The sequence below is a fragment of the Oryza sativa genome, chromosome 1 (assembly GCF_034140825.1).
Source record: "Oryza sativa Japonica Group chromosome 1, ASM3414082v1".
Classification (NCBI taxonomy): domain Eukaryota; kingdom Viridiplantae; phylum Streptophyta; class Magnoliopsida; order Poales; family Poaceae; genus Oryza; species Oryza sativa.
Window position 1 is genome coordinate 37645007 of NC_089035.1, and position 20227 is coordinate 37665233.

The window sequence follows — 20227 nt, forward strand, 5'->3', positions numbered from 1 at the left end:
TATCTTTATTCATGATCTTGGTTTGCTATAGCAACTGTATTTGATTGACAGTGGTGAACTTATACCAGTGCTTAGTGCTTATGCACAGTAAAAGCGGGCTACCTCACTTTTGCCTTCATCAGAAGATGCAATCCATTCCAGAATTCCTTTCCTGTGAAATAGATATATACTTTGTTGTTTAACAGATTCAAGGTGCAAGGAGTGATTTTCAAGTATAGCTGTATGATTATGTGCATAAAGCACCTAACTGATTATGAAAACAGTTGCAACCAGTGATGTTATAACTTACAGTATAGCTCTATTGGTCACAACTATTAAGTCAATCAAATACCTCCATCATATTGTCGAAACACCAAGGCTGTGGGTTTATGATAATGAATATTCTAAGCTATAGATATTATTTCTAATTGGCTGGCCTGATTCATAAGTCCCAACAACTGTTGGCCTTCATGGAATACATGATGAGCAATATTCAGTATAGACTTATGGAGCTAATCCGTTCATGGTTCATTTTGGTGACACTTGTTGATATCTTTGTAGTAAATATTGTTATTTCTCTTTCGTTTTATCATGACATGTGAGTGCTATCTGTTATGTTTGTTTAAAGGAATCATTCTTTGTATGCCTAGAAAGATGCTTCCTGTCACAGGTTGTATTATGTAACTTTTTCATTGTAACATGAAGTTAAAACTCTGATAAACTCATGCTGACATAAACTTGCCATCAGTTTATCATGCTGACATAAACTTGCCATCAGTTAGATGTGGTCTTTGGAGAAGAAACTTTGTACTTCCTCCGTTTCACAATGTAAGACTTTCTAGCATTGCCCACATTCATTTAGATGTTAATGAATCTAGACATATATATCTGTTTAGATTCATTAACATCTATATGTATGTGGGCAATGCTAGAAAGTCTTATATTGTGAAACGGAGGGAGTACTTTGAAATGGGTAAACGAACATAGTCTGAGATGCAAAATAAATATCTGAAACCAATCCTGGTTATGAATTATGAAGCCTATATGGGTAAATTTGTCAAGAACACATGTTTATATTCAAGTATTTTGTTGTTTTGAATAATTACTTTTTGTGTTGAAAATCCAAAATTCTATTAAGTTTCAGTAATATTTTTGTGTAGTAGATAAGTAGAAGCTTATTGCTTTATTTTACTCAACCTGTCAACATAATTTAAATCTCTAGTGTTCCTTTCTTAAGATGTCTGTCGTCTATAAAGTTAGTCTGTGCTTGCTGTTGTGTCATGTTTTTCAATTACACAACCATTATTACCTGCCACTTTGGGTTTAACTAAAAGGTAGCTTGTGGCAGATGTGGGAGGAGGCTAATCTCATGAGATTGTTGAACACTAGAACTTGATGTCGCCATTATCAACTCAAAAAATTATTTCCATGTCAGTTAAAAGCGTGTAGGGTAGAAAGATGTACTGTGAATGTTACACATGCATAATGTACTGAGCCTTGTGGGGTATATATAGATTACAAATGCAAGAGTGTAGGGTAGAGAGATGTACTGCGAATGTCACATATGCATAATGTACTGAGCCTTGTGGACGGTATATATAGAGTACAAATGCTTGGATCTCAAAGAATCATAGAGACAAAAATCAATCACATCCTACCATAACAACCGGATCATTTCCGTTCATATCCATATACTCTTAACATCGGTGATACATGGGCCGTTTAACACTGGTGCATAGTAATATACCTAACCTTTCGGTTTTGCTTGCAACTATAGTACATTTTTGTTTGTTTTGAGAAAGGTATCGTCTGATTCTCCTTCTATTGATTCTTTTCCGATCAAGATGTATGGATTCATATGTCTACATACCTAGATTTTGGTCATGAATTAACGGAAATGTGCGAGAGCTTTATTTGCCTTTGCCATTCTATGAGTCAGCTCATACCTAGATTTTATTCATGAATTAACGAAAATGTGCAAGAGCTCTATTTGCCTTTGCCATTCTATTCTATGGGTCAGCTTGCATTTTGCGTATGACACCCCCACCCTCTTTAGCAGCATCTACTAACTCGGAACTTAATTTAAAAGCCATATTTTGACCCAGACGCTTTTGGGATGCTTCTAATAACCAACGAATGGCAAATGATCTCCCTTATCTATATCCTATTCAATCAGAACTTTCCGCATCGATCCTTTTTATTACGTCTTGTTTTTACTCCTATATTCTTGTCTAGATCCTATTCAATCGGAACTTTCCGCGTCGATCCTTTTTATTACGTCTTGTTTTCACTCCTATATTGGGATTTACCAGTAATAGTCCTTCCTTTAGTTTCAGATCCTTCAAGGCTTCAATCCTCCCTCCTAGAACCCTGTTCCCTGCATTTGTATGTCAATGAAATGAATGTTCGGGTGAACTGTATGTCTATCGTTTTATCTACTCCCATCATACGTGTATTGTTGGCTGTATATATCCACCTATGGATATAGAGGCTGGATTTCTATCCATTATCTTAAAAAAAAGATCATACGTGCATTGTTGTCAATGTCTGCAGTGCACACTTTCATTTGCTAGAGCAAATAACTCACGCGGTCATGCCCTCGTTCCCTCCGGTTTGTTTGCACTTCAGTTCCAGCTAGCATCCTTTTCTTCTGTTGCATTGATGCCGAAGCGAGAAGGCAAGAAACCATTTGCCATGGTGCTCGAAGGCTTGTAAGAAAACACGGGCATTTGTTGTGACTTGTACGGTTGATTAGACGAGCCGTACGACTAGGATGTTGCTGCCTCTTTTTTTTTTTCTCAACACGTTACAGTTTCCTACATACAATATAGCACTTCATCTTGTAAATACTTTTTCCTCCCCTACTTAATATAACACCAGCTTTGTTGGCTTCATTTTTTTAAAAAAAATATATACTCACTCCATTTCTAAATGTTTAACACCGTTAACTTTTTAGCATATGTTTGACTGTTCATCTTATTCAAAAACTTTTGTGAAATATGTAAAACTATATATATATATATATATATACACACGAATCAAATGATAGGAAAAAGATTAATAATTACGTAATTTTTTTTAAATAAGACGAACGATCAAACATAATTAAAAAAGTCAACGGCGTCAAATATTTAGAAACGAAGGGAGTATATAACTTTTTTTTAACATATATAGCACTTCATCATCTATTAACCCACCACAAGTCCACACCTGTGCAGTGCTGTGCAGAGCTAGTCTCAGTTGGCACTCCCGGACGGCCCGGTCGCCCGCACGGCTTCGCTGCCGTGGCGGATCCAGTCCACGGCAGCGGGCGTCGCAAGTCGCAACGCAACGAACGGCAGGGGCAGACGGATGCGAAACACTCGGCGCGCGCGGATCCGACGCGAGACCAGGGCAGCTAGGAGAACGGGGACAGGAGGGCCCCGCGGGCGCTAACCGCCTTGTCACCACGGCCACACACACTGCCGTGCGCGCGATTCCCTCGTCCCACCCTGCTGAAAAAGGCCCGCCCGGAGCGCGAATGCATCCGTGCCGCGTCAAGCAACTCTCGGTGGTGTGGTGTCCACTGTGCAGCTCCCGTGCAGGCGTTCCGCTTTGATGGAAACCGCCGCGGCCGTGGTGTGCCGAGGCGGCGGGCTGCGCGCGCCGGCGCGTCGCGGTGGCAGTGACAGCAGCACGACGCGCGCGGGTGGCGTTGCTGCCTCCCCGGCGCCCGCCACCACCGCGCGACGGAGGCCGCTGCTCGTCGCGTCGCTCGGGGAGCCCCTCATCACGGCGCAACCCTTGTCGTCGTCCCTGGGAGATGGCGCCGCGGTACACGAGACGCTGGCTCGCTCCGATTCGGTGATCCCGTCGCTGAAGCCGTCTCACTGCGTTGATCACTCGGTCCAGGTTGACGCCGACGAGGAGACCGGCTCCACCAAGACACTCCCACCTCCTGATGACGGTGAGCTCCACTCAAAAATTACAAAATCACAAGACGATGCGATTCTCTTAAACAGCTCATGATATATTCTACCCTCCAGTTCCTACGAAGACAGTGCACGTCAAATTCGTGCTGCAAAAGCGGTGCGCGTTCGGGCAGCGCTTCCTCGTCGTCGGCGACGTCGCGGCGCTCGGTCTCTGGAATCCGGCGAAGGCGGCTGCTCTGGATTGGTCCGAAGACCACGTGTGGACAGTGAAGAAGGTGAATCCCATCACGCGAATCCTTCCATTCTCCGTGTATAATCTCGTAATGAATCATCCCCACTTCTGATCTGTCCAGGAATTGCCAGCAGAAAGATCGATCGAGTTCAAGTTCTTGCTGCAAGATCGATCGGGACATGTCGAATGGCAGCACGGTCGTAACAGAATACTGCATGTAGCTGACACCTCGAACACCTTGATTGTCTGCGAGGACTGGGACGAGGCGAAGAATCAGCAAGTATCAGAAGAGATTGGTGACGCAGATGGGATATTTTCAGGAAGCGATGGCGTCTTCCAGGAAGATGAGCTTCAACTGGGTGAAGAACAAGAGACCAACAAGGGTGTGACTGTAGGTGTGGATGATGCAAAATCGGCTTTAGTCACTTATATTTACAGGGAAATGATGGGAGCAAACGACGCGATCCAGCCACAGGTAAGTTGCCTGGTGACAGTATTGTTCTGTGTAAAAGGGCAGCAAACATTTATGTGCAACAATATACTACTCCCTCAGTATTTTAATGTATGACGCCGTTGACTTTTTGACAAGTGTTTTACATTTCGTCTTATTTAAAAAATTTATGTAATTATAATTTATTTTATTGTGATTTGATTTATCATCAAATGTTCTTTAAGCATGACATAAGTATTTTTATATTTGTATAAAAATTTTAAATAAGATGAGTGGTCAAACGTTAGTTAAAAAGTCAACGGCATCATACATTGAAATAGAGGGAGTATTTAAGATCAGCTTCTTGTTAATTTAATCGTCCCTTTTTCTTTTCTAAATCAGTTAGCATTGGACAAACACCACAAGATTCCAGATGAGCTTAGTGGGGAGGCAAACATGGCAGCACAAGATGGCAATCACACTGCTACTGCAGCCGCAGCTTCTGGTTTTGCTGGAAGCAACGGTGAGGATGCCATCTTGCACAAGGAGGGCGATCCAGTAGAGAATAATAGGCTGGGGCTGGCCAGCATTTTCTTCAATGACATGGCCTGGACCAGGAAAGCCCTGCAGCAGTTGCTCCGAAGCCTTGGTTTCCAAATCGGCACGAGAAAAACATGAAGTAAGCATCAGAGACGCTGACCTGCAGTTTTGGCTGATCACACGGTCTCGCGGTGCCTTCATTCAAAACTCGAAAGCTTCTACATGCTGCAAACCTACAAGGAACAAGTGTATTGAGAACTGCAACAAAAAACCCTTTACGTTGCTAAGGTCTGCAACACCAGCAGTACTTGTTAGCAGTGCAAAAAGAGCAGGAAAGCTGTTAGCAGTGCAAGTATGTTTAGGACCAGTAATGACTAAGCTACCAAAAAACTCAATTAGTGAAATGCATATTGTGGTTAAATTTATCTGTTCGATAAATTCTGTAGAATACATCTAGAATAAGAGCCAGGAAAAGCTGAAAGTCTGGAGATTTGGCATAACATGTGCTCCATAACCACAACGTATAAGCTCAACCACATGTACTTTAATCCACCAGATTTACGTTCATTTCTCAATCATTTCAGTTGTAATGCTAATATGCTCTTGTTCTGGTGATCTAGTAAAAATGATGTCCATGATTTGCAATGCTTTCTTTAATTTACATAAGAAAGCTGGCAGCATTTAAAACATGTAAACGTGAAATATCAGCGTGGACATTCCACTTTAATTAAACTAACTTGTTTACAAATAACTGTATCCGTCAAGGAAACAGTCAATATTCATGACATACCCCTACCCCTACCTGTTTACAGCTATCCAACTACGCCAGTATCCTGTGAAGATTACAGCTTTGGTTGTATGGAGCAAACGGTCCAAGGTCAACAGAATCCACGATGCACCATGCCCAATTCTCTATAATTTATCACCTTCTAAACTCGGAGAGGCAAAAAACACTTTGCATGAAAATCATGGTTCAAGAGGCAGCCAGCCAACCATAATTGGAGAAGCGCTTCCAGTAATAAACCAATGGATTGCCAGAATGCCACAATTTTGAAAATGGCATGTTATCAACAGCTGGCCTCACATTTCAACATTATCAAACTCACCTCTGTGGGATATAAGGGGAAATTCAGCTGTTGCATCTGGAATAAAAATAATAAGAAGAGATGACAAGCTGTAAGATAAGAGAGACATAAGGACTGAATAATGATTAATTTACATCTTACTATCCAGAATACAAGATATTTTTAGGAAGAGATACTGGCAAAAATACTCAATGAAGTCCAGAACAAAACATTATTCGTAAATAAAAATAGCATTCATCTGCAAATTAAGATATGTTGACGTGCAAAAACGGCAAGCATCAAATAGCTACCTTACTGGTCTCAAATGCTTCTTGATTTGTGGGTCCGTAGTTGTTTTCAAGGTCTTCAGCGCCTCTTCTGCAGCCTGAAACAAAATGTTTAGTGGTGAGTATCAGGAAACCGCAGCAATAAAGAGGCTATAACAGTGCTGTTGCCCCCTCGAGACAGAACCAGCACACTTTGCACCAGGCAGTTATTAGTGGTTAATGCAAGTAACTGGATAGTTAGGCAAGTCCTGATAAAGTTTTTACTGGCCAAAATATTTCCATTCAGTTTTGAAGTTTAAATGTATCAAAGTCACTAGAAGACCTACTTTTGTTCAAAATGATATCCTAATAATGGTAATGTGTGGACCAAGTGGACAGCATTCATGGGTTCGAATCCTGAGAAGGATTTAATTTGTTAGAAATCCCACAAGCCCTTTTGGCCAAATTGGTAATGGTAAAGATGGCATTTCCAAATTCCCACAAACTCTTTTGGCCATAACATATCACGTGAACACAAGCTCTGGTGCACTCACTGTGCACACCAACTGACATATACATACTCATAAAACAGAGAGTTTTTTTCTTTTCTTTTTTTTTCCTTTTGGTAACCGCTGATATTTAATGGATTTGAATTCCAAAACTTATATATAGGTGGAGTAAGATTAGAAGTAAATGAACAATTTTATTTAAGATTTTCTGGTGACATTGGTTAGTTGTTGTGCACAAAGTGCACCTGAAGCATGTGTGCATAGGAATGTCCCCCCTTTTAGTCGATGTTAAGGAGTATATTTACATCTCATGTTCATGTCAGCAGACTTGAAGCTCACCTGCCATTAAATATCAAACCTAGTTTACGGGGGTGTTTTGGCCACTTCAGGAACAACTTCAAATTTGCACAATATTATGAGGCCGGCTGAAACAGGTAGAATTTTATAAGGCAGCTTCTTGGTTCAAGCTTGCTAGTGCAATTAATGTTGGGACATTAATTTTGGACAAAGTCATGCTGGTGGAGCATTCTAGGAGAATGTGATTCGGGCTTGTTGCAGGCTTGAGGCAGCAACCTCGAAACACAGAGGCATCTTTAGTATTCCCAATAATTGTGCAAATGTCAAAAGTCAGATCCTAGTTAGATTAGTATACACAATTCCTATTAGACAGATTTTCTGCAATAAAGCACAATATCATGTAGATATATACATATGAAATGTACAACACTACAATCTTTGCAAGCCAGCAGGTGCCTCATTTATCACATCTGCGTGCAAGTCAGTGCAATGCCTGATGCAAATATAATTTAGAACGACAGAACTCAAAAAAGTATTTAAAGTGGCAATGCATCAACACATAAAAGCTATGAACAAAAGGCGAGAGCAATATAAAATATAGTACCTGAAGCTTCGCAAAATCTTTGTTCAAATCAATGCCCCTCCCAAGAATTTGTCCTCCTAATTCAGCCTACAAAGGATAACAACAGTTGCAACATTAATTGCATTAACAAGCTCATATAAGTTAATTTTAAATAGGCAATTAGCAAATATCCAATTTAGTTTAGTTTCTAAACACTTGCCAGTATAATACAGGAATATTTGTCATAAGCTAAAAAAAACTAGGTAGCAACCAGCCGGCTCCCTCTGGCAAGTAGTAACCAGCTAGTTCCCTTCTTCAAACAAAAACCCAATACCAGACAGGTGAGAACTGGTCTGCTCCAGAACTGCAACACCCGGGTACACTGTGGTATAAGCCAGAAGGCCCACAACTATGCTAGGAGAATTCTAGAACGATGCGACTATGCAAGTTAATTAACCTGGAAATGGTATTCTCCATTTAATGCTGAGCCAGAATCCCGTACTTGATCGCGAAATACTACATGTTGGTCCTCCAAGCACTAGAAATAGCAATTGCAAATTACAATTCAATTAAGCAAAGTTAAGAAAAGAAATAACACATTAATAAGGACACTAAAATGGAATATAAGTGCAGCAGCAGCATCTCTTACAAGTTCTCTAATAAGACTTATAACAGAGGACAACCTATCCAAAGCTTTTGAATGATCCTGTTCTTTTAATGTACTTCCAGATGGCTCTTCCATAGAAATATCCTCTGAGAGAGTAATATCTTCGAGAAAGCCATTTCCACTCCCAGGAGGCTTGTTCACATCTTTATTAAGAACTCCAGCAACAGGAGCCATGAATGACAAGTAATTGCCTGCAAGTCAGCCAGATAACAGGATTTAAGGCACATGGAATTTCTCATCAGTGAATGCTTTAGAAAAAGAATGACACCTGTAAACACGGAATTGTAAAACAAACGTAACTTTTCAAGCTTGCAATAATCAAGATGTAAAGGATTATACTCACTTTCCAAATTCTGGAGAGCTTTTTCAGCAGCTAGTACTTGGGCTTCATCTCTTGTTTTTCCAATGCCGATCCCGATTTTTTCATTACTAAATAGAACCTGGAACATCATATGTATAGGTAACATGAGGATCACATGATTAAGTAGAGATATCACAGCATTGCTATACAAATCTGGTAATGCACCCGCAAGCAAACAGCTTCAGAGCAAAAGCACTGGACTGATGCTGAAGTTGAGAGTTGAGACGCCAAAGGAAATGTGTCTCAACATTCTAAATATATATTTTTCTCAATTAGAATTTCAGCCCAAGCTGTTGCCAAGACCACATGGAAACGAAGTATAATATGTAAAAATTCAAAATGCCAACCTCAACAGAAAATTGCATGTTTTTTCCACTGCTTACAGTAGACCTGAACTCCACCTAATGAAGAAAGAACAGGAGATTACTCTCAGCTCATAAGGGCAATGGCAGAAAACAAATATAATCTTAAAGATCCAAATACCCTGGATTCGCACAGCCGTCCAATTTCTTGCAACACCGTGACAAATAATGAGGGGGTTGTTGCCAATGATCCCCCGTTAGATTGGATATTTGTACCACCTGGAATGCCACGGAGTGCCACTCCGTCGTCATCTACAAAGATTGGTTTATGTTACTCGAAGCATCAAATTACAGATCCAAAACAATATATGAATTGTACTTCTTTAATAATAGTGAGGTACAATTAGGATTTTCAAGCATAATGTTGATGCTGCTGCATTTCATAGTAGAGTACTCTTTCCTTTACAGGGAAAAAATGGTACAGAGAAAACCATTCCCTCTTTTAATGTCCGCAAGGTAATAATAAAAAATGACTAAAGTGATTTATAAATGCAAGGGTTCAAGAAAGCCCAGGAAGAAGAACCAAAAGAAAGCCAATAAAGATAATGGACATGAGGTAAGTACCTGACAAACGGGTTGATGATGGTATTTGTTTCTGGTCTCTAGGATATGCCTGAAATAAGGAACACACTAGCATGATCATTATATACTAGTCTATTACAAACTGATAAAGAAACTAGTGATGATTTTGCTAGCTAAGTGATAGAACTGTGGACTTAATTTTGATACAAGGACAAATCCAATTGTAAGCCAAAGAAGGATCAATTTGATACACCTACATTTCTTCTAAAATGAAATAACACAAAGTAGATGGTTATAAATAATTGAAATCAAGCTACATGACAGCATTTATATTATGCTGTATAACAGCGCTTACCATAGAAATAGGCATCATTAGCTGATTTGATCTAGGTGAAAAAAAAAATCAAGTCCCTAAAAATCAAAGCAAAGCAGAAACGAAGATCAGCACTCACCAGCCCATTCAACCTCTTCCCTACTTCAGCTCCACTCATACCCTCAGGTATAGGGGCAACATCCTTATTGTTTGGTGCAAAATTAGTGTCCTGGAACAAAATTAGCAGTTGGATAACCATTTAGAAAATAAACACACACAAAATAACAACGATTCAATAATGTTACCTCACAGACTAAGTAGTCACCAACATCAGGAGCATATGGAAGATCTAGCAACTCATTTTCATACATTAGTTCAAACACTTTTCTCAATAGATTTTCATCGAACTCTCTGCAATGCATTGATGAACGCAAAGAATAACATTACAACAGTAAGCATGATATCATCAGAATGCACATACGGTATCTTATATTTTTTACCAACCTGAAGAAACCACCACGAACATTGCAAGCAACATTTCTTGCAACACAAAGCACAGGCACAGCATTTGCCATCTAAAATATGCAAACAGGGTCCAGAATGAGATATTGTTGACCAAAAAAAGTGTAAGCAATAAAATACAAATAAATACCTCAGCTTGTGGGGCATAATATGGAGTATATGCTGGGACAACATGAACTCGAGGTTGATCCTTCTCATCCCAAACCTGCAGTCGGTCATCAATTACCATGGCCATCTTCGGATGGCATCCTTTGTCTTTAAAAACATTCTGCAGACACTTTTTCGAACCTGCCATGAAATAGAATAATGAATAATATTGGTGGTTATGTCCATGAAATTATGGCAGGAACATAGTCCAGAGCTGAGACAATAGAGATAGTAAAGCGAAGATCTATGTTATGTATTATCCATATAATGGGCAATGGCAAAGCGCAATTTCTCATTCACTTAAGCATTCTACACAAATATTATATTGTTTAAACTAAGAATAAGTTTTATACAAATTTAAACAATATTTAGTACTACTTATGCACTATATTTGAAGTTGTAAGGATAAGAATGAAATACAATACTAAGGGAATGAACGATACATGCTAGAAAAACTATGGGTTTTCTCTCTGGGACACTAATCTGCAATACCGAACCCATTCCTTCTCAATAACTTGGAAACACAACATAATTTCATTGTACATGAAAAGATAGATAACACAGAATATTCGTGTTCAGTGTTTTAAAGTAGCTACTCTGTGTTTAGTAACGATGTCAATATAACAAAACATGTTGAGACAAGAAAGCAATGAAAGATAGCAGAAAAAAAAGAACCTCCAATTTCTTGAAAATTTACCTGACTTTACACATACTACACGCTCTGCAAGGTTATGAGAGCTTATCAAGTTGGCTTCTGGATCAAGAAGCCTCCACATCTCAAGAGCATAATCTCTCTCAGCCATTGTACATACATAGACCTCAAATCGTTTGCGTCCCTTAGCAGTCAGGTAACTTCTCAAATCCTCCCAAGCAGGCCTTAGCTTTACAAAAACACTAGTATCGCGAACCTGAGCAGAGTATTAAAATCAGACAGGGGATAAGGTAATCACCTCAAAAAAGGGAACTAATTACAGAATTCTACAATAATTAAAAACTCTAGTTATCTCAAAATTTTGAATAACTAGACATATGAGAATTATACTGAGCCCATTTTCAGTCCAGAATGACTTAATCAGCTTGATTAATCGTCTCAGATAAGCATTACAAAAATAATTACTAAAATAGAATCTCTTTTTTCTAATTGGCAGCAAACATATGAGCTGATAATAACACATTGTGTGTAGGTTGTCAAACTTTGTGTTAATTGTTATTTCATCATTTCCCAAACCATCAGGCTACAAGTTCATTTCTGCATCTGTTTTATTCATAAACATCACATGTACAAAGCAAATTATGTAACTATGCAGATCATACAGACCTGTAGGTAGAAACAATGAGCCTGAACAAATATGTCTTATCCGAGGATCAAAACTGCAGCAATTACAAGTCATTTATAGAACTTATTTTTGTACCATCGCTAATAACCAAATAGACATACAGCATGCCTTTTGTGGGCAGCAAATTGGAGCCCAGTTCTATTTTTCCAACCCAGGAATAGGTCCAACTGATTTCAAAGTGTAATTCTAGATAACCCCAGGCCAAAAACATGCACACAGGCAAACGATAACAACATTTCATTTAAATGAAATATATTTATACATGATCTATCTGAATTGTACCTCTGGATTTATGCGAGTTAGAATCGCATTCCTTTCTGGCAGCCTGATAACAGGCCGGAGAACACGCTCCTGCCCACCAGAGATAGGCAGAACTTCCTCCTTTTGGGTCCCAACGATTCTGCCATTATCTGTAACTGTATCTGTGTCAATGAACTCCTTGAGCAGCTCCCTGTCCTCAATATACCGCTTGATTTCTGCAGACATCCCTGCTATCCTGACGGGGTCGTCTTCAATATCCATCCTACGGGAAAGCATCTCGATCCGGTCCTCAAAGGACTTCATTGTGTTAGCGACAATAAGGGTTTCATCGAGATCAAATACGATAGCAAGGCACCGCAAGTTCAGCATCCCAACAGATGCTGCATAGATCCCAGAGCGTACTGAACAGCACCAAAAGCATGGCACCTTCTCCACCTTGCTCGGCATTGCCACTAGGTGTAGCTCCTCATCTCCAACTACTACCACTGCGCTCTACACAAACCCAAGGAGACAAAAAATTTTATAAATCCTATTATTTCGTGCCCCTGATGGAAATATCATCAATGGGAAACATCATCCGAACGAATCAAACCACATCAAACACACAACCCATCGAAGATCCATAATAGAATGTGTAAAACGCTTTGATTACTGGTGATTGCCCCAAAATTTAGAAGTGGCGCTAATACCATTTCCCAAGTAGTCGCTGTAAACAACTTATTTCGCTTCGATTTCGAATGGGAGTACCAGCTATACTAATACAAAGCGATGGACATGAGCGATTGTTGAGAAATTGCGTGGGGGCAAACCTTGTACTCGTTGAAGCAAGTGAGGTAGAGGCGGTGTAGGCTCGGGTGGGGAGGCATCAGCTTGGCCTGGAGCTTGCATCGCACGGAGAAGGGCGCGATGGTCTGCAGGATGGCGAGCGGCGGGCACCGCTCGCTCGTCGGCGAGAGGTGGCTGATGCGGATCTCGTTGCTCGGGAACGGCAGGCTCCCCTCGGCCCCCTGCTTCATCGGGAACACCTCCGCCTCGCCGAGGAACACGTCGCCGTGGAACATCCGCATGGTGACCCCACCGGCGGTGGCACCGGCCCCTCCTCCGGGGACGGCCGCCTGGGGCGGGGCGCGGGGCGTCGCCATCGCGGGCGAGAGGGAGGAATTGGAGAGAGAGAGAAGGGGGGAGAGTGAGAGCGCGCGCGGCGTGGCGTGCGCGAGCGAGAGAGGCGCCTTTTGCCTCTCCTTGGCTGCGGCCTGCGGCCTCCGCCTCCCGCTTCGACGGACGCGGATTCGCGGGTTTTGGCAATTTGGGGGGAAGAAAAAGGGGGGGGGGGGGGGGGGGGTGGAGGAGAGGAGAGAGGAGGAGTCAAGACTGAGAAAGAGGGGGCTTCGGTGCGCTTATATAGGCAGCCTGGGGGCCGAGGCGTGAGGGTGGAGGGTTCCGTTTGTCCGGTCCGGTCTCCGGTCTGGCTGCGGTCGGTCGGACCACGTCGCGTGCCGAACCCGGCTCGGTGCGTCACTGGGTTAGGCACCCCGGCACGGCATGTACGGTCGGTGTGGTCAGAACGAGATCACTGATATTCAGGTCCCACTTATTTCAAAGGCTACTTTTTCATCCATCCAATATGGAGATATTGAATTATACGCTACTTTTAGATGTGGCAATTGACTATTTGCCACTGAATCCACATGTCATTAAGATAGGTGTGACAAATAGTTAATTGTCAAATCTAAAAGTGACAAATAGTTAATTGTCAAATCTAAAAGTGACAAATAGTTAATTGTCAAATCTAAAAGTGGCAAATAGTTAAATGCCCCAATATGGGGTACGGAGTACTTGCTACTCCCTTTCATTTTCATTTAGGCGGCTGTATTGAGTTCCTCTGCCAAAACTTTTTTAAGTATATGGACAAACATTTGAAGTATTAAATATAGACTAATAACAAAACAAATTATAGATTCCACATGTAAACTGCGAGACGAATTTATTAAGCCTAAGTAATCCGTTATTAGCAAATGTTTACTGTAGCATCATATTGTCAAATCATGGCGTAATTAGGCTCAAAAGATTCGTCTCGCAATTTACATACAAACTGTGTAATTGGTTTTTTTTCCCGTCCACATTTAATGCTCCATACATGTGTCTAAACATTTGATGTGTTGGAATTTTTGAAAATTTAAAATAAACTAAACACGGCCTCACTTTGATTGTCATATTTCAAAAAATCAGATTTTAAAATTTGATCATCACATTTTAAAGTGAATGGAGGGAGTAATACAAAATCAAAAAAAGACTAAAATACCACTATTTTTATCAAATCTCAATTTAATTATTCTTCCTTTTATTTACTCCTAGTGAATTTATCTCATACTTTCACAAACTCCGATTTGAGACAAAAGAGAAGAGCAAAAAATAAATAAATTTACTCTAGGACGAAAGCAGTACAATTTATTACTACATCCGTCTAATATATTAGCAAAATCTTTTATATTTTAGGATGGGTATAGTATCGTATTGAAGTTGATCATTGCAAAACTGACATATGGATCTCACTTTTTCTAGGGTCCATGCCTGACTCCTACAGTCCTACGCAGGAGTTGCATCCGGCGTGGTTTGCACCGGGAGACTAGTTTTTGTTTTCTGCATATTGGGGAATCTCCTTTTCTGTTGAATTGTACTACTGCGGACCAGCTTAGAACCGTGTGGGAAAATAGGAAATGCTTGTGGAACAATCAGGTTGGATTGGATTTATGGGTGGATTGGGATCAAGGATAAATACTCTGTGAATAAATTTTGGACAAAAAAATTGGTATCAGCATTAGTAATAAACAACCAAGCATGTATGTTAAACAACTTTCCGTTGGCTGCTTCAACTGATATGTACAAACTACTAGTAGCATTCAGTGGGAGTAAGTATGTATGCATATATATATATATATAGTTCACTCTTATCATATTTCATAAGATTTCTCATGAGCTGTAATCAGGCATGGGGTACTGATGATTATATCTTCGTACCCCAACTTCTATAAAAAAAAATTACGGTTACATAGACAACTAGACAAGCACAACCCGTGAACACATTAGTACTTATTCACTCACCTGAACTGGACACCCTCTACCTCTTTTACATGATTTATGTGCTAGTACTACAGAGACCGCAACAATGGTACCAGCATTTATCATGCCATCGATCCTGCCATTGATCATAATGGAGCAATACAAGGACATGATATGCTTAAAGTGTGAAGAAGATGCAAAGGACAATGAATAAACAAGAATTATAGAGTTGTATGCACTCTAGGGTTCAAAATCTCGGCGAAATTTGAGCATCTAGAGCCGGCTCAAAATGCGCATCTCGAATGGTTTTATTCAAAGTTTATTGGAGTTCATTGAAATTTTGCTAAAATTCGTTCAAAATTAACGAAAAATCACTTGTAGTTGGCATTAGATTATTTTTATTTTTATAGTTTGTATAACCGGTGAATAAATGGTCTCCAGTACTAATCAAATATTATGATCAGAAAGTGTAGTGAAAAAAGAAGATGCAGGAATATGTGAGAAAAAGGAACTGAAACCAAATAAGTTGGCCAATCTCATGTTACTTGGCCGTTAATACTAGTACTACTCCGTCGAGTACACAATGAATGATTCACTGCTATCTAGTTTGTGGTTCTAATAAATCGAATACATTATACTCTTCATATGTTCCTTGTATAAACCTGTTTGTTTGTGGTTCTGTGAATCAAATGCCATATACATGACATTCGTGTTTGTGCTCCTCATCTTGCAATTTCATAGCAACATTTTTCTACTCAGTATGCCTAGTTGTCATGGTGTTTTCACTTGCTGAATTGCTTTTCTACATATTTTTGGCTCTTCTTGTACTGTATGTTCAGACTTGCCTTTAACATGGATAATTGAAGTATTGAACTAACATGAAAAATGTGATGTCCTATGCTTCTTGATCAACATTCCTGCAGAGAACCAAGTCATAAGCATTGACTGATATTTACCTGCCAACTATCACTGAGCATTTTCAGACACATACCTTTCATGCTTCAACTTTTGTATGTTTGTGCTACAATTTTCTTACACCAAATCGCCTGTCTCTGCTCTGGAAGGAGCAAAGCGCTTCGAGGTAATCAGCCTCCCCGAAATCAGGCCACAGCGTGTTGGTGAAGAAGAGCTCCGAGTACGCTGACTGCCACAGCAAGAAGTTGCTCAGCCTCAGCTCGCCGCTGGTCCTGATGAGAAGGTCGGGGTACGGGAACTCGTCGGCCGCGCAGCTCGTCTCGAGCTCGTCGGCGAACAGCGCCTCGTCGATGTCCTCCGCCGCGAGCGCCTTGCTCTGCACCTTCTGGGCAAGCTTCCGGCACGCCTGCACGATGTCCCTCCTCCCGCTGTAGCTGATTGCCAGTGTCAGATCAAGCTGTGAATTGTTCCTCGTGGTCTCCTCGGCTTCTCTCGCAATCTTCTGTAGAGAAACCGGTAGCCTTGAGCTGTCACCGATTACACGTAGCCGAATTCCTTCCCTGTGGAAAAAAAAAATCCTCATTTTGTTGTCCACATCACCACATGACATGTACACATTAGACTTTGGCAGGAAATTATACTGGCTCCTGTGAAAATTGAATCTTTTTCCTATGAATCTTGCAAGAAATTCCTATTACAAGCTGGTAATTGAGTTGCTGGTACGCCCGGAGCACTGTGGGCTTTGAGCATCTATTGGCGAACTTCCAGTTCCACAAAGCCAAGTGTTGTGAACGCGTGAGGCATTAACTAATTATTTAATTTGCAAGTACGGATGTTTACCTCAGAAACTCGGCGACGCTATCGTGGATCACCCGCTCGAACAGCCTCATCAAGAAGTCCACCTCCACCTGCGAATTCCAACATGGCGAGGACGCGTCAAGCTCGGCGAAGGCAGAGATTTCGAAGGAATCGGCGGCGAGGCGTGTGTACCTTGGGGCGGCTCCAGTTCTCGTTGGAGAAGGCGAAGGCAGTGAGCGCGCGGATGCCCCAGGCGCGGGAGAGACGCACCGTCTCCTCCAGCGCGCGCCGCCCGGCCTCGTGCCCGGCCGCCGACGGGAGCCCCCGCGCCCGCGCCCACCGCGCGTTCCCGTCCATCACCACCGCCACGTGCCGGGGCAGCGACTCCGCCCGAAGGCATCCAGGGAGGAGAGACTCGGCCGCCGGGGCTGCGCCGGCGCGCGGGCATGGGCATGGTGGTGGCGGCGCGGGGCGCGTGCTGCGGCGAGGGGAGGTGGGTAGCTGATGGGTAGCAGCTGGAGAGTGGGAGGGCAGCATGGTGTTGGCGGCTTGGCGCATTGCCCCCAAACTCCGACAAAAGGATGAAAAGCTCTGCATTTATTAACCTTTTAGAATTGTTTTTTTCTTTTTTTTATGATGTTGTGATTTCCTGGGGAATTCTAAACAAATTGCAAGAAATTGATTTACAAGAATACTACGGGACGATATCTCGTTCGAACGGTATCGTGACCTTAGGGTACGGACAAATTTGGGGATAGACGGGGAAGTATAGTTTCCCGCCTATCCTGAGAGTGAGCTCAAAAGCAAAGTGAGTGAAAAGTATTTTTCTCTATTGAACTTGTCCCTGCTTACAGGATCTAGGTCGGCTTAAATGACTCTCAACCATACACTTGAGATTACAAGTTTGCCCCTGAGGGCCTACATATTATCATACTACCCTTATAAAGTTTACAATCCTAAGAGCATTTTACTATATTTTAGTGGTCTTCAAGTAACATCCAGTGAGAGTAGTTGGAGTGATCCCTGTTACCTTCTTGAGACATGTTCTTTTGTAGTTGGAGTGATCCCCAGTTACCTTCTTGAGACATGTTCTTTTGTAGTTGGAGTGATCCCCTGTTACCTTCTTGAGACATGTTCTTTTGCTCAATGATACTTTCCCTTGACTTCAATCATCCGGGTAGAGTAATGTCTCTCTCGTGAGGGCTTGAATACATTTTTCCCATCTTCTGGCTTCTCACCTGCTAAGTGAAGAGAATTGTCCAAACACGTTGTGTTGTTAGTAATATACCCCATCAGTCCAAAAATATAACAACCTTTAACACTCAGTATTTGTTCCAAAATATAACATTTTTTTTCACCAACATTCTCTTCCCAACAATTCACAACCCTCCATCGTTCACTTTTCCTAACTACCTCCACTTCTTAACCAATCACAACCTTTCCCTATTTAATTCTAAAGAAAACCCCTGTGTACCCCTGAAAGTTCACCTAATCCCTTCTATACCCTGAATTTTGCTCAATCCCTTACATACCCCTAAATTTTAGTATGGATCCCTTCCATGCCCTTTCCGCTAGTTGACCGTTAAATTCTTATGAAAAAGTCCATTTTGCCATTTGGTATAAAGAAGTATATAAATTAATAGAGTATATTGTTGGAGCATAGAAATTTATTATATGAGACTATTATGTTTATGAGATAGTTATGCACCATATTATTTGCGATAAATATACTTTTAGATATGACATAAAAAATTAATACTTATTTATTTTTTTAGCATATGTGTTCTGATAGTAATAAACAAATCTGTTGTATTACTATGAAAACACATGCTACATAAAAGAACTTTTAATAACTAATAAATAAGTATTAAATTTTTATATCATATGTAAAAGTAAATTTGTCACAAATAATATGGTGCATCACAGACTCATAAATATAATAGTCTCATCCAATAAATTTTTACATTCCAACAATATACTTCATTAATTTATTATGTTTCTTCGTAGCAAAGGGCAAAATGGACTTTTTTTCAAAAGAATTTAACGGTTAACTAACGGTCAACTAGCGGAAAAGGCATGGAAGGGATCCAAACTAAAATTCAGAGGTATGTAAGGGATTGAGCAAAATTCAGGGATATAGAATGGATTAGGTAAACTTTCATAGATACATAAGGGATTTTCTCTTAATTCTATCTACTTTCTTAATAACTGTGTCTAACTCTAAAACTTCTTATATTCTGAGATGGAGGGAATACTGATTTGAGCAAGTGAAACTACTCAAACGCACTTTCCTTGGAATAAACATTTCTTGGGCAAATGCAAATGATCGATCAAGGGTTGTTACAGGTCAAAACTTCATTCGAGCAGATTGCATGGCTCAAATACGATTTCCTTATTGTGTGTGTTTTTGCCGAACATAGGGATGGCGTTCACCCCCTACTACAACAAATGGGATGATACTAGTTAGGTATAAGGTCCTGATATCCCTAAGGTATTAGATAATACTTGAGATCTGATAACTATAAGGTATTATACCTGATACCCAACCGGTTTCATCCCGTTCGAACGGGATTTCGTCGTACAACAACCCCTTTATATTCCTTTGTGAAGGTGTCAATAAAACTGAAACCATTGACACGTAGGCCTTTTTCCTCTTTTCAAGAAGGAAAGCTCTGTAGTTTAATAAAAATTGAAAAGAGTAAATTGTATTGGTGGTACACAAACTTATTAGGTGGGTGCAATTTAGTACGTAAACTTGTAAAATGCTTATTTCAGTACACGAACTTGTCTAGTTCGTGCGAACGAGGACCAAAATAACTTAGCAATGTTAATTTATGATGTTCATTAGGATGTGACGTGCATACGTATAGTGAGTATGCATAAGACACGTAATATTTATAAATTTCGTCTTAACTTTATCCTTCAGAATGGAAATAACGAATCTCATATGTTTCTAACCCTTATATTAGTGCTAAGTTTTTTAATCTTTCTGATTTTTATTGAATAGATATGTCTAATGGCAACCTTCTTAGATATATGTTTACATAGTATCCTAATCAACCCCTAAATTAATAAGATTAACCATGTAGTGTACTTTTCGGTTTTCTCCGCACGCACCTAGACAAATTCATGCACCAAAATGAGCATTTTACAAGTTCGTGCACTAGATTGC

General features: G+C 40.6%; 3 protein-coding genes across 15 annotated transcripts; 1 reads left to right on the forward strand and 2 right to left on the reverse strand.

The window, feature by feature from the left end:
- Window positions 1-2799: 2799 nt before the first annotated feature.
- LOC4324752 (uncharacterized) lies at window positions 2800-5737 on the forward strand. The gene is made up of 4 exons (XM_015764821.3): window positions 2800-3925; window positions 4005-4165; window positions 4244-4597; window positions 4955-5737. The coding sequence occupies exons 1-4, from the start codon at window positions 3577-3579 to the stop codon at window positions 5228-5230; spliced, it is 1140 nt and encodes a 379-aa protein (XP_015620307.1). The 5' UTR covers window positions 2800-3576; the 3' UTR covers window positions 5231-5737.
- LOC4324753 (RNA polymerase II C-terminal domain phosphatase-like 2) lies at window positions 5033-13590 on the reverse strand. Of its 13 annotated transcripts, none has more exons than XR_010737927.1 (18): window positions 13092-13590; window positions 12304-12774; window positions 11382-11592; window positions 10668-10825; window positions 10520-10590; window positions 10321-10426; window positions 10155-10244; window positions 9745-9793; window positions 9302-9432; window positions 9166-9219; window positions 8801-8897; window positions 8474-8648; window positions 8248-8328; window positions 7833-7898; window positions 6473-6541; window positions 6199-6234; window positions 5253-5325; window positions 5033-5176 (listed from the first exon to the last, which is right to left on the reverse strand). XR_010737927.1 is itself a non-coding variant. In XM_026022341.2 (17 exons), exons 1-16 carry the CDS (start codon window positions 13422-13424, stop codon window positions 6222-6224), a joined length of 2214 nt encoding a protein of 737 aa, XP_025878126.1. In that variant the 5' UTR covers window positions 13425-13590; the 3' UTR covers window positions 5033-5325; window positions 6199-6221. The 13 variants fall into 13 exon arrangements, 4 of the variants coding, with proteins under 4 accessions (XP_025878126.1, XP_025878125.1, XP_015620273.1 ...); XR_003240234.2 differs by having other exon boundaries at window positions 8440-8648; XR_003240235.2 differs by having other exon boundaries at window positions 6468-6541; window positions 8440-8648.
- Window positions 13591-15836: 2246 nt separating this feature from the next.
- LOC4324755 (cis-prenyltransferase 4, chloroplastic) lies at window positions 15837-17627 on the reverse strand. Its single transcript, XM_015773493.3, has 4 exons — window positions 17248-17627; window positions 17098-17165; window positions 16334-16817; window positions 15837-16259 (listed from the first exon to the last, which is right to left on the reverse strand). The coding sequence occupies exons 1-3, from the start codon at window positions 17611-17613 to the stop codon at window positions 16364-16366; spliced, it is 888 nt and encodes a 295-aa protein (XP_015628979.3). The 5' UTR covers window positions 17614-17627; the 3' UTR covers window positions 15837-16259; window positions 16334-16363.
- Between the last annotated feature and the right edge of the window lie 2600 nt (window positions 17628-20227).

Bases quoted from the DNA above. Each gene is read 5' to 3' on its own strand.
- LOC4324753 (XM_015764787.3), bottom strand. From the start codon at position 13,424: ATGGCGACGCCCCGCGCCCCGCCCCAGGCGGCCGTCCCCGGAGGAGGG. The intron at 8,898-9,165 runs GTTGGCATTTTG...ATGATGTTCCAG, and splicing joins ACATGCAATTTTCTGTTGAG to GTTCTATTTAGTAATGAAAA. The intron at 8,329-8,439 runs GTAAGAGATGCT...TGCTATTTCTAG, and splicing joins TAAGTCTTATTAGAGAACTT to TGCTTGGAGGACCAACATGT.
- LOC4324755 (XM_015773493.3), bottom strand. From the start codon at position 17,613: ATGCGCCAAGCCGCCAACACCATGCTGCCCTCCCACTCTCCAGCTGCT. The intron at 17,166-17,247 runs GTACACACGCCT...TGGAATTCGCAG, and splicing joins AGAACTGGAGCCGCCCCAAG to GTGGAGGTGGACTTCTTGAT. The intron at 16,818-17,097 runs GTAAACATCCGT...TTTTTTCCACAG, and splicing joins AGCGTCGCCGAGTTTCTGAG to GGAAGGAATTCGGCTACGTG.
- LOC4324752 (XM_015764821.3), top strand. From the start codon at position 3,577: ATGGAAACCGCCGCGGCCGTGGTGTGCCGAGGCGGCGGGCTGCGCGCG. The intron at 3,926-4,004 runs GTGAGCTCCACT...TCTACCCTCCAG, and splicing joins ACTCCCACCTCCTGATGACG to TTCCTACGAAGACAGTGCAC. The intron at 4,598-4,954 runs GTAAGTTGCCTG...TTTCTAAATCAG, and splicing joins ACGACGCGATCCAGCCACAG to TTAGCATTGGACAAACACCA.